General features: G+C 38.4%; 1 protein-coding gene across 1 annotated transcript in view; it reads left to right on the top strand.

Annotated features, from left to right (window-relative positions):
• LOC104529541 (phosphate-regulating neutral endopeptidase PHEX-like) overlaps positions 1-13,161 on the top strand; it is a 50,814-nt gene extending 37,653 nt beyond the window's left edge. The window contains exons 6-11 of the mRNA XM_010173880.1: positions 3,034-3,101; positions 4,499-4,629; positions 7,612-7,677; positions 7,783-7,887; positions 9,154-9,230; positions 13,059-13,161. Coding sequence (XP_010172182.1) covers positions 3,034-3,101; positions 4,499-4,629; positions 7,612-7,677; positions 7,783-7,887; positions 9,154-9,230; positions 13,059-13,161 — 550 coding nt within the window. The remainder of the gene's footprint in view (positions 1-3,033; positions 3,102-4,498; positions 4,630-7,611; positions 7,678-7,782; positions 7,888-9,153; positions 9,231-13,058) is intronic.
• Positions 13,162-13,555: the final 394 nt, after the last annotated feature.

The following is a 13,555-nucleotide window of genomic DNA, read 5'->3' as shown; positions in this document are numbered from 1 at the left end:
ACCCTTGAATTGTGTGTTCTTCCCTGCTGCATCCTGATTTTGGTACTGAAAAACTAGACTTTGAAAACTGCTGCTTTGTGCAATAACTTTTCTTACCCTTGGGAGCTGTAGGTGCTGCTGTTGTCTTAAACCAATGACTGATTTCTCACAGGAATTGCTACTTAAGTGCACCTGAGTGGAAGTGTTTCAATGATATAGCATGCAGATGCAGCACTGTGCACATGGCAGGTATTAAAAGGAGTTGTAAATCAGGTAACTAACACTTCCTGAACAGAAGTGAATACCCTGAGAAGCCATTTATTATCAGTTTATTGTTCACTTTCTGCTAATATTGAAGATTAACAGTGGGCCTTTTCTTGTGCCTGCTGAGATGCATGTTAATATCTCCATGTGCGTAAGTGATCACCTGAGCAGGCCTATGTGCTACTGTGGTTGAGTAAGACTAATTATAGGTCACATATATTTAATTTTGAAAAATCACTACTTTTGTGCTGTTCAATAACTTCTATTTTAGGGCAGGGTAAGACCATGAAAAGTTTCTGACAGCAATTTCTGAAAGTTATTTTGCAATTCCATAAAGCTGGTTACTAGTGAAACATATCCTTAGTAAATCTTTGTTTAAAAAAAAAAAAATCAAACTTTTAAAACATCTTGGGTTTGCCATCTTCCAATCTGGATGTGTCCTTGTAAACAGGAAATTTGGCAGTATATGTAGAGAGACACATTCAATTTAGAAACAGAGGAATTGGCATTCAAAGAAAATTCTTACGAGCCAAGTGACTTTCTAAGTGGTAATTGGGGATAGAAGAAAGTCCTTTCTTGTTAAGGTGAACTGATTTTCTGCTGTGGTTATTGCAGGCCTCTTTCCAGCTTTGCTTTCTGAAGAGATTCCTCTGTACCCTGACCTTCTGCTGTAGCGATAAAGTTGTGGTTCTTTCAAAGAATTATACTTTGCTCATTTATCTTCTTTAAAGGTTACCTTAGCTTAAATTGGTTTTGCTTGAATACGTATCAAAATGAAATTTAGTAAACAAATGTAGCTCTTTTATATCAGACAACAGATTGCTTTTGTCCTTGAAATATTCTGGATCTGCTTTCTGTCTGCTTAAAAGAAACAGTACATGGCACTGTAACAGAAAAATCATCAAAAAGTCATCAGCACTTGCTGAAAAACTGATTTAGCAGATATTTAATGTTTAGTGGAGTTTTAGTGTCCGGTTCTAGCACAACTATAAACCAGCTGCATCTGTTTGCATCAAGGGAATCTAAGTTATCACTTAACATCTCAGCACATGAAATAGAATACCATTCAAATACCATCTTTCATACTTACAAGTCTTAAATGCCAGATATATTGAAATAAAGACTTCAAACTACCTGAGTCGGTAGCTTTCTTATAGTCCTTTGAGCCTCCCTGGTCTCAGAAAGTTGCCCTCCAATATGGTACCTCCTGGGCTGTACCTAATCTCCTCCATCTCTGTCCAGCTGTGCCCCAGAAGTGAATAGCATAAGCAGAGCTGGGAGCATTTCTGCCAAAAATGCTGTTGAGCTGGACAAAATGCTGAAGAGGATTCACAAAAGCAAAGGCCAAAATTCACCCCAAACTTCACCCTATCTTTTGGAGCTGGGGGAAACCCTAGGAATGCCTGGGCACCAGCCTGTTCTTTGATCTTACCACCCGTGGTCACCAAAAATCTTAAGGGGAAAAATAAAATGTGTTTAGTAACAGGGATTACATGACTTCTTTGCATATTTTGTGCCATTCTTTTTGCGCTTCTCCACCTGCAAAAGATCCTGTATAACCATTTTACTTCAGATGTGGGAAACAAGTCTAACATACATTTAGTATGTTTAATTACTATTTTGTGCTACACAAGATTACAAATTTGTTGTACAAAAGGATGATATTACCATTTCTGAAATGTATAATTTTAGCCAGCATTTTTTAGTGAAGGTTTGCAGTAGTACTTGGGGGGGGGAAAAAACCCAAAACAGTATGGAAGGTTTTATCACATGCAAATTACCTTTCAGGAAAGAAAAGAATAAACTGAAGAATTGTCATGGGAGCAGGGTGAATTAAATCATATAATACTTTTTGGGCATGACTGAGATGAACAATTAATGTGCTATGGATCATTAGGTCCAGTAATAACATGTTACTTTAAAACTCTGCCTTTCTCCTATTTCAACACAATGTGTTAGAAATACTATAAGCTACTTTGAAGTGTGGTATCTCAATAACGGAAATAATTAAACTCACAAAGAACAACTGAACAGATGAAAGATACATCTAGTAGATCACTTTGCCCCTCCAATGTCCACTGCATTTGATACAAAAAAGCCCTGAACCTTTCTGTCTTTCATCCCTCTTTCTCCCAAGTGCATGTTTATTTGCATATAATGAGGTAATTACAATTAATTATCAATCAGGAATACAAAATATTTCTTTCTTTTGCATTTCTCCAGTGCATTAGATCTGACTGTAGATCATGTCCTATTCCTGTGCAGGTGCAAGGAAATCGTATGACCTCCCTTTTTAAAATGAAAGGGAGAGCTGTTTAATGTTTTACAAACTAGAATTCATCATGTGCAAGTCTGTTGCATGCCACAGAAGAATGACTGGAGCTGGCATTAGGGAAGCCATTTCAGTCTTTGATCTCTTCTTTTTTCATGGTGACACCAAGAGAATAATTTAACCTATAACTTTGTCCTGTTCTCAGTTGGGATATGCACAATGCAGTCAGCTGAAGGAGATGTTTTAGAGCTCATACAATGCTAATAAGGGATTTGGTTAGAAGAGTGAACCATCACAATGGTTTATAAAGTTTTATCTTAAAGTTTGCTTTTAAACAATAAGAGTATAACATTCAGACTTTCAACAACTTTAAGTCAAAATTGTGCAGGTATGATTTTTAGTCACATTCCTGCCCCTGCCCCGAGTTTAAATAAAAAATGATCTTTCCTGAGGTATTCTGTTCTTTGATGCTCATGAGTGTGGACAATTTCTGAGGAAAGTGCTTCTTTGTGTTATAGGTCATTAAGCTATGGTGCCATAGGAGTAATCGTTGGCCATGAGTTTACTCATGGATTTGATAGCAATGGTAAGTATTTGTCCATATGTTGATAACTTTTTTTTTCCACACAGCTGACAGATTAGAAAGATGACTTGTATATGCTTTGGCTTTTTTATTGTTTTGGGTATTTTTAACAATGCTGAATGTGAAGAAAATTATAAAGTTGTATTTTTTTTATTTATTTGCATACAATCTTGCTTGTCTGAACCAGATTTTGTTTGGTTAGGAATACCACAAGTTTGACACTTTCTGTTTGTTTTGAATGGAAACTAAATCAACAGAAAAATTCAGAAAATCCTGGCTGGGGGGAGTGGGAAGGAAAAAGGGATAACTTCTGATTGATAAAAATTACTTCCAAAAAAACTTAAATTTTTAATTTCAGTTTCGACATTTTTCAGAAGACATTTACATGCAAAGATTAAAATACGATACTGGAACAAAAGTGGAACTGAAAAACATATTGCAAAATTATTTCTTTTTTTTTTTTAGAAGGAAAAGAAGAAATTATCTGAAAATGTCAAACTAACTGTCCTGAAAAATGGTGTGGAGTAGGGCAATACCACCATCTAACTTTGGCTATCTCAGCAAAGTGCTTTTTAAAAATGGAGTTCCTGAACGAGAGGGTTGAAGGGAGAGAGAGAGACATGGACCTCATCCTCCACAGAGCAATTCTCAGTGTCTGACTGACATCCCTCTCTGACTGCTGTCTAGAGTAGCCTCTCTCCATTGAAAACATAAGGAGTTTAAGGAAAAGCAGGCTTCTAGCTCACTGCCTAGCTAAAGTTAGGTTGCTGATGTTGCATTACTTTGAATATGTGTTAAAAAATAAAGTTAAATCCTTGTATCCTGTTGGCACTGCTCCACAACATTTTACATGAACAAACACTCCTGAGTGGAGAAATGTTTCTTCAAGAACTCCCATCTGCCCTAGCACTTCCATATCATACAGGTTATGGTGTAGCAAGTATAATCATGTGTTTACATGGATAGTTTGATTTGATAAACCTGGCTTCTGAATCTGACCTTCACTTGAGCATAGCTTGGTGAAGAGATGCTGCTACAGAGGATATTACAGCACATGAATGTGGGCTGATTTTTTTTCCATCCTGCAATGTGATGTGGAGGGCCTGGAGTTAGTCTTCAGTGCAATGACCCAAAATTCCTAAAAGTCCATCAGTCAAGTCTTATACAGTCTTTTGTTGCAGTAATGTAGACACGAGACACGCCATGTTTGTACACACGAGTATATTCACCTCTCGTTTGTGTGCAGGTTATACATTCCAAAACTGGAAAAGTATGGGTTTTTCTCCTCCAAAAACATTTGTTTTCTTTCTTTCTCTTTCTTTCTTTCTCTTTCTTTCTTTCTCTTTCTTTCTTTCTCTTTCTTTCTTTCTCTTTCTTTCTTTGTTTCTTTCTTTTTTAAGGTCGGAAATATGACAAAGATGGAAATTTAGACCCTTGGTGGACAACTGACTCTGAAGAAAAATTTAAAGAGAAAACAAAATGCATGATTAATCAATACAACAACTACTACTGGAAGAGAGCTGGCTTACATGTATGTAAAACACCAGTGATTGAAAGCAGTGGTACATTAGGAGTTTGGGGCTGGTTTTTTTTAAAGTTATCTTTTTATAAATCCCAACTTATTGGGATATTAGACTACCAACTTCATTTCTCATAGAAATAATTATTTTGAAGTGTATAATTGTGATAAAAATTGTCTGTCAGATTTGATTAGTCCAGTCAAATGCCACTACCCACACCCTGGTGGCAGGGTTAAACCGCTTTTCCCCATCACATCATATTGGAATCAGAGGAAGAAGATGAAGCCACTCATCAGGGCTGATCTAATTACTGTGAGCATGTTAAGTGTCTTCTGAAGATGAGGTCTGTAATGAAAACTGAGCAGCCACTGTTTTATAGATTCCTTTAGAAATTCCACCTGTTATTTATTACAGCTATAAAATGGGAGTATACACCCTACTTTATTTCACATTCAACTCTTGCTATCTCTTCCACAAGTGCACACAGACCCAATTTGTATCTCAAATGAAAGGAGTATGATAGCAGTAACTCATAGAAAAGGATTGAGAAAGCAAGTGCAAGGGAATGGTTTCTGTTTCATTGTCTATCAGGGCTATGGGCTTCCTTGAAAGTGTGCACATTATCTAAGTGTCCAAAATGAAGGATAAATAGGATAAATCCCAGACCTTCAGAAATCGATAGCTAAAATTCCAGTAATGTTGGCTGGGACATGATTTTAATCTTAATTTTCAGGATAAAACACATACCCCACCCTCTAGTCAATTCTACCACATCTACTTACATTTTAGAATCAGAAATGCAGTTACGTCTTTGTCTTTTAAAAATAGAAAGCTTGCATGGAACGTTTGGCAATAATTCTAACACTTCCCCTGAGCTGTTTTTATTAGTCTCAGGGATAACAAGGCCATATTGCAGTCTGGTCTGAATTCCAACAACTCAGACTTGAAGTACTTCATGTAAGCTAATTTCTAAATAAAAATTCTCAGGATCATTCCTTCATATCTGTAGGCAATACAAAAATGGCCCATAAAGAAGGTCATTAAAACCTTCTCCAAGGATGTGACTGAGCCCTTCCTATGTTCCTGCCATTGGTTCAGCCATCCACTTTACCTTCTATGGTGTCTTTTGAGATGCAGTAGATCTCAATTTTCCGCTCCAGTGCCTTTGAAGCTGGCGGATGAGCTTACTAGAGAGATCCTGTTACCCACAGCCTTGTCATCTGTAAGGTTTTTTCCTCTTATTTCTGCGGGATAACCTAAAGCACTTTTTAGAGGATAGAGGAAGAATCTTAATATTTTCTGCTGTATTTTATAGCTTCTGTATGAAGAGCTATATATGCAGAGCTTATTTTTTGCCTGTCATTTGCATCAATATTGTACATTCTGCCAGTTTTTTAACTCTGTATGAATATTTTGCCTGGATCAAGAAACGTATTTACTCTTCTTACTTCTCATCCAGTTTACAATAAAAGTGTCTCCAGAAAAGAAGTGTAATGAAAGAAAAAGTGGATATAGAAATAGCTTCAGAGTACAGTAATCATGTAAAGTAATCTGATTAAATAAAGAGTTTATCATGGTCCCTGAGCCCTGTCACAAACTGTCTGCACAGAGTAGTCTCAGATACATGACCCAGAGCTGCCTGAGATTGGTGGAAAGACTTCTTCCACTTATTAAAATGCCCCTTTGCCTGAGTGCCACTGCTAGGTTGCTCTCATCTTATGCTCTAAATCAGTCTACTTCTCAAGCCCACTGCAAGAAAAATATATGAGTAGGTAGGCGAGAAAAAAACATTAGCTGATGTGTGTGCATGTTCCCTGGTGTCCCAGCACCTTTTCTTCTAAAAAACTCTCTCGTACTTCCTGAGGGTAGGGAGGGCTGGCAGGAACAGGGTGCACTTTCCTCCGCTGCTCCCATTTTGCCTTCGTTACACCCTTGGGAGTAATACTGGACCCAAGACACCAAGCAAGATGCCTTGAGTCCAATCTGGGTGCTCAACTGCACTGAGTAGTGGAGTTGGGCGCATGTACCTAGGTATCCCCTACATCCTTTTACCTATTTTACCCCATTTTCCCCTCTTTTGCCATCCTGAAACTGAGGTGAGTCCAGACCCCAGCCCCCCTATAATCATCCCTGCGGCATGGGAGAGCCTGTCATCAGAGGATTTGCAGGATAGCATTGACCTTCAGAGCTCTGCTCAAAACTGTGCTCAATTACTTTGCTCATTGGAGGCATAGTAAAGAGTAAAACTGCTTAATTACAAATACAGGTTGGTAACACTAAGACCCCAGGAGGCTGGATGATCAGAGATAATGCTGCACTTGCAGAAAGGAGGATTTCTTCATAATAGATCATTATACACTTGATAATACCAGGAGACTGGCTTTTTCAGAAAGTTTAGATAGCGCTGCTTCTTGCAATATGTTCTTCTTGCTGTTGCTCTTGTTCTTGGAATCAATACTGGGGAAAAGCAACATGCATCTCCTTTGCAGTTATTTTTAGAGCACTGAATGTACTATCAATTTCAATTCTGTCTCTGACAGTTATTTTTAATTACACTGTTTTAGATTATGACTTAAAAGTTATTTTAGTGTTCCAGTAGTATATAAAGATTTATGTAGAGAAACAATTATAACCTTTCAGCTAAAAGTTTAAGAAAGGGGCTATTGGATCTCACATGTAACCAGAGAAAAACAGCCTTCAGGGGAAAATTATTGATGCTCAGATCAAAGATCAGGGATTGGATTCTTGAGTGCATTTTATCTATTACATTTTGTGCTATAGAGATCTAGGACCAGAGCCAGGATAACTCATCATGGAGAATTGTTTACTGACAGTTTTCACATTGGAACCCAGTTTTCTTAACAAGAGATATGATAGTTGAAATTGGCTGAGATCGTTCTCGCCTTGTTTTATTTTTTCCCCAGTTTCTTGAAGTTGATCAAGAAGGAAGTTCAGAAACAGGTCAAATGACTGATGTTCTTTCATTCTGCTAGGTGAAAGGCAAGAGGACTTTGGCAGAAAACATTGCAGATAACGGAGGTTTGCGAGAGGCTTTCAGGGTAAGTAGATAAAGAAAATATCTGAAACATAGTATTATTTAAAAAAAAAAAGTCATAGTTAGGCTCCAAGTGGCTGAAAGGCACTCAGTAACTCTTTCTTATCAGGCATACAGGAGATGGATTGCAGAAAAGAGGGGAGGAGAAGAAGAGCCATTGCTGCCAGGCCTTGAGTTCACACACAACCAGCTTTTCTTTCTGAGTTATGCCCATGTGAGTAGTACAAATGTGTTTTGAGTCCCCATCTGTTAACCTGCACAGTATACAGCACAGAGATAAGACTGCTTTGTTTCAACAATCTACACCAGCCAAACCCAGACTTTTCAGGGTATAAGTAGAGATTTACTCTCCCAGGACTATTATTTATTTTCTTTCTCTCTTCATCCTCATCTATCTATCCATGGTGCTAGAACTGCCGAAATTATTCTTGGTTTTGCACAGTGTTGTCACAGAAGCTTTCTTTCCACTTACTGCTTCCCTCCGCTGCAAAGGTCTTCTTCCACGTATTCACTCCTTAACCTCTTTCCATTTTGGATTCCCAGTTTTCTGGTGCTTGCCACATGCAGCAGTTTCTGACTGCTTCCACCACAGACTCCTGTTGCAAATGTACCACCACAATTCGTTAATGAGCAGTTAGAGTAGTATATGCCAGGTACCCTTGAGCTCAGCCTGTTTCCACAGAGCTCAAGACATTCACACTCATTCAAACTGCCAGGGCTGTTTGTCTTCAGCCACACAAAATTGCACTGAAGTCCACATACCCTATGGGCAGTCTAGCTTAAAGGATTTTGTCAATAGGAAACATTCAACATGGAGGCTTAGGTAAGACAGGGTCTGCTTAAATTAGATTTTTTAATGCAATGGATACAGCATAAGAGAGATTATTCAGTTGTGAAAGTATTCTCCCTAGCCTGTTTTGTGGTTAGTTACACTTAGGTCAAGTATTACATTACGAATAGTGAATTGGGGACTAATGATAGAAACCTGAAAAAATGTGTCATTTCAAAAGAAACTGACTTTCCAACATGGAACAAATGTGTCAGGTAATATCGCTGCAATTCTAGGGATAATAAGCATCACTATGTGTACCTTTTATACACATTACATAGCTTTAAGACCAAAGAAGTGTGCTTGGTAATTATTGAGGTGTCAGATGCTGCAGCACAAGCTGAAAAGCCGCCTACCATTATAGAGAACCTCAAATAAGAACTAGCAAAGTGACTATGATTAGATGATGGGAATGAGTGAGTGGAGAATAACAGTGGGTGGAGACTGGATCCATTAAGGGATTTGAAAAACAAGGGAATATACCAACAGAAAACTACATTTTAGTAAAGTTGACACAAAATAGCAGTTTGTGGTGTCTTTCCATTTTGTGCATTCTGTAAGTCATAGGCATCTTAAGAACAGTGAAATTAGATTCTACTTCCAAAGTCATCCCACATAACATGCCTATTTCTGCTTTTTATCTTTTATTAGGTAAGATGCAATTCCTTTAGACCAGAATCTGCGAGAGAGCAAATACACGTTGGAGCTCACAGCCCTCCTCAGTTCCGGTAGTGCAAATGTATTTACTCAATATACACACAGAATAAAAATTATTGCAGCACACAAGTGCAGAAATTTAGCATGTTAAGAGGGGTTTAAGAACAAACACAAAATTGAACTGTACTCTTGGCTTAGATTGAAATTGAACTGTTTTTATTAGCTTATCTTATACTATTACAAAGGCTCTTCTGTAAAAAGGCTCTTCTTGTATCTACCTTCAAAAGCAGTTGAACCAGAACACACTCTGATCCCTGTCATGTTCTATAACCATAACTTGAGTATCTAAAATGTCTAATCTATCACTTTTTTCTGTGCAATTCTACTTTAGAAAACAACTAATATTAGGAGGGTCCTTGATTTAATCTACCTGAGTTCATTAAAAGCTTAAAGTGAGTACTTCCAATTGCATTGATAATGCAAAGCAAAACATGCCCTGTAAGTTCAGTTCAAGATTCAACTCCTCATTGCCCTCCAAGAGACACTTTGCTTGAGGGAGCTGTGGTAGTCCAGCTGTAACAGTGTATCCTTGCCCAAAAGGCCTCCTACAGGCTCTCCTAACCACAGACACCCCTGAACCTCAAGAAGGAAAAGCTAGAAAAGGAGGAAGGTTTAAAGACTTCATAAGAAATAGGAAGCCAAAGTTTATTTCTCTTCTTCTCCACAGAGTTTGTGTGACCAAGAGCAAGTTTTTTTTCTGTTGGGATTCATGTCAGTTGTATTTACTTAACTAAGAATTGTATGTTTGTCCTTAGTCAAGTGCTATATTAGGTTGTATTTGGGAAAAGGATGTTAACTCCACAACCTGATTCATAATGGAAGTATCTCCAATACACAGGATTACTTGTCTTCTGGATATTCCTACCTCTTTCTGTTGACTAAAGAGGGAGCTGGGATCCCACCTTCTCCACAGCTAAATTTAGGTGATGAGCACCCTTTGCCTCATTTATCTCTTGGTAAAGTCAAAATAGCAACACTGTCTTCACAGGGGAGTTGTGAGGTTGCTTCATAGGTACTCTGACATATTCCTTCAACACAGCCACACCAAAGCTTGTAGATATAAATGTGGCATGTATAACACACCTTGGGCTACTTGTAACCAGAATGGATTAAGAAATAATGGAAGTGGAAACATGATGACACAAATTTCATATAAGCTAGCATTGCAGATGTGTATGCTTGGTCTTGGTAGACTTCTATACTCTGCATTGAAACCTGCACTACTGTACCATTGCAATACCTGTTACACCAGCTATCTAGGGTAAAACTAGTGCAGTATGCAAATCTGCATGCCTTTTAACAATTGAAAATATATCATGACAGTGGGAGCAGGAGAATTAGGCTGATCTTCTCCCTACAGAGTGATTTTTTTTTTTTTTTTTTTTTAATAATTCCTACCCTTGTTAAGATTTTGGTAAAATAACCATCTGTTACCATTTAAAATTCTCAGATTTATTTACGTATGTGTGTATTTCTATATTCTGAATCATTACATAACTATATTCCCATTAGCTGGTTCAAATCACAAAATATACAGGGAAGCCTGGGGACAGAGCATTCATGAGGAAAACTCATGAAGGAATCAGGCTAAGAAGGAAAATTCCAGAGAAGATTAGATGAATTTGGGATCTAGAAAATACAGACAAAACTTTTTCTTGATTTTTATGTGAGATACTCAGAACAGGCTTCTGTTTCAGACCTCAAGAGAAACTGCAGTGCTTGTGTCTTTTTGCAAATCATATCAAATGGGTTAACAAATTATATTATCTGTTTCCCCCAACTTTGCTTCATTTATGTCCCAAGACCACTACAACAGCAGTACAGCTATTTTCAACATTGACAGCTCTTGCTATCCAAAAAGCCCAAGCAGCCCTTTTTAAAGTAGTTATAAAAAGTAATTATAAAGGATGATAGAAATGAGTAACATGTATCCTGAGCATAGGTGTGTGCATGTGGGCTAGTCAGTCCAGGCTCTCTTCACAGTCAAAAAAGAATGGGCATTTTGAAAGTGTATGTATGTATCTATATCTATATCATCCTTCTGTAAGTAATAAATTTGGATAACTTAGACTCTGCAAGTACATCTTTCTATTGACTGCCAAGGGAGTCCAGGGAGACCTGTTCAGGGGAAGATAGATGTCTCTACTGTAGTTCGATGGGATGAAATCCAGACAGCCCAATTTGAATCACAGAATCACAGAATGTTGGGGATTGGAAGGGACCTCGAAAGATCATCTAGTCCAATCCCCCTGCTGGAGCAGGAACCTAAACAATTTTACACAGGAAGGCGTCCAGGCGGGTCTTGAATGTCTCCAGAGAAGGAGACTCCACAACCTCCCTGGGCAGCCTGTTCCAGTGCTCTGTAATTTGATTCCAGTTAATGTGTGGCAATATCAAACCTTGGGTAGAAAAGCCATGTGCATGGACACATAAAGATCTTTCACTGTCTGGATTCTGGTTTTATTTATTTTTAATTGGCACATTTTCATTATTAGCATGTGTCCTTTCTATTTTTGAATGTCAGTTTCAGAGTGAAATCCCTGGCATGGCAGGCAGAACTCCAACCAACTACAGCTGCAGTTCTGCATGACCAGCTCTTGCTGTTCCAGGCCCTGAATATGTATTTGCAATGTTTTTACAGTAAATCTGTATATATTATTTGAAGCCTAACCTCATTTTGTAATTCTCCCTACAAAACTGGCCTTTAGACATTTTTGTGCCAGCTGACTGCAAATTTTCTTACCCACAGAAAGTGTAATCAGTGTAATAAGGATCTTTTCTACCATGCTGAGCTACACTGAGAAGCTGATTGTCTGCAATGGAGAAAAATGCTTTCCCATTGCATAGCAAAGAGATTGGAAAGGCATAAAATTAATATCTCAGTAGATACTTCTCTGTTTTTAACTCAGGATGCTGTTTACTTTAGTACCATTGCAAATTTCAGGTTAGTAAATCCGAAAATGCTTAAATCACAGGAAAAATCAACAAACAACACAATCCCAATCCAGCAATGGTAAAATAATAATTTCTGACAGCATGAAATAATATGGACATGAAAGCAGGAGCCAAGGATGACTGCATACAAAGAGCAAGCTCTTCCCTTGTGCCTGAAGGTGCCAGTCTGGGATACAGACAAAATGTCTAGTTTGTGTGAGGTAGGGATGTGCTGCTCTTTCAGTATCACACCATCTGTGGTGCAAGTAATAGAGCTTGGGAGCAGGCAGAAACCTCAGAAGATGTATTTCCAAAAAATCAGAGGAGCTAAGATGCTCAGAGGTGTAAGGCTGAGCTGGCCGATAAGAGGCTCTGCCTGTCCCCCAGCATCAGGCTACAAAGTCCCAGGGAGCCAGAGTTTGTGTGGGTGTACCTGGTTGGGCAGGGGGGGCTGTTACAAAAATCTGGCTGTCAAGAGCCAAATCAAACTACTTCCAGCACAACCATAGTGTGTGTTCACATGTTTCTGCCTGCTGGATCACAGCAGTTTGGCAGGTGCTGGAAGAAGGATTCCACTGTGCAAGGTTACCACTGATCCCCCAACTTTGCTGCCAAGGCTCAGTTTAGAAAATTTTTTTAAATGACATAGTAGTCACAAAATGCAATTGGTTTTCATTAATTTTCTAGCAAAGTAAGATGCTTTTCTCAAAGCGCTGTATGAAACAAGATTGTCTTCACATCAACTTCAAATAGGAGTGCTTCTCCTGAACCTTTTTGGTTTTATTTGTGGAAAAATGACATGGAAAGCCTGAAAATTCAACCTGAAGTGAACACACTGAAGCACTTACAGGCTTGTAGTGTTTAACAGAAGACAACCTGCATGTTGATCACTTTTCTCTTTGCAGAGTTATCGGTGCTATGAGCAACTTTGAAGAGTTCCGTAAAGCTTTCAATTGCCCAGCAAATACAACGATGAACCGAGGGGCAGAATCCTGCAGGCTGTGGTAGACATCCCTTCCAGGTCTTCTGTCAAGAGGGGTTTGCAATGTGAATGTGCTGCACCTGGGATCAAGCCCACTGCTAGAGTTTCAGAAAAACATTCTGCAGTCTGGAGAGGTGTTACTTCAAATGCATCTTCCTTAACCGTGTTGATGACCTGCATGGATCTAATCACTCTCTATTCAGAGCCTAAAAACATTTGAAATAGAAGAGAATAGGTTTTCTTTAATAATAATTTAAAAAGGAGCTCCTTTTGTCCATAAAACTACTCCTGCTCATCTGCAATTTCATTGCTGTTGATGGATAACTGCCATTATTAATTCTAATTCCTGATTTATTGTTGAGCAAGAAGTAAATGCTGAAATCTAGTTTTAATCTATTGCTCTGCAGGGGTGTTAAGCAG

This window comes from Antrostomus carolinensis, unplaced genomic scaffold (genome assembly GCF_000700745.2).
Source record: "Antrostomus carolinensis isolate BGI_N321 unplaced genomic scaffold, ASM70074v2 scaffold2758, whole genome shotgun sequence".
NCBI lineage: Eukaryota > Metazoa > Chordata > Aves > Caprimulgiformes > Caprimulgidae > Antrostomus > Antrostomus carolinensis.
The sequence above is the reverse complement of the archived record's forward strand: the minus strand, read 5'-3'. Positions and strand labels throughout refer to the sequence as shown.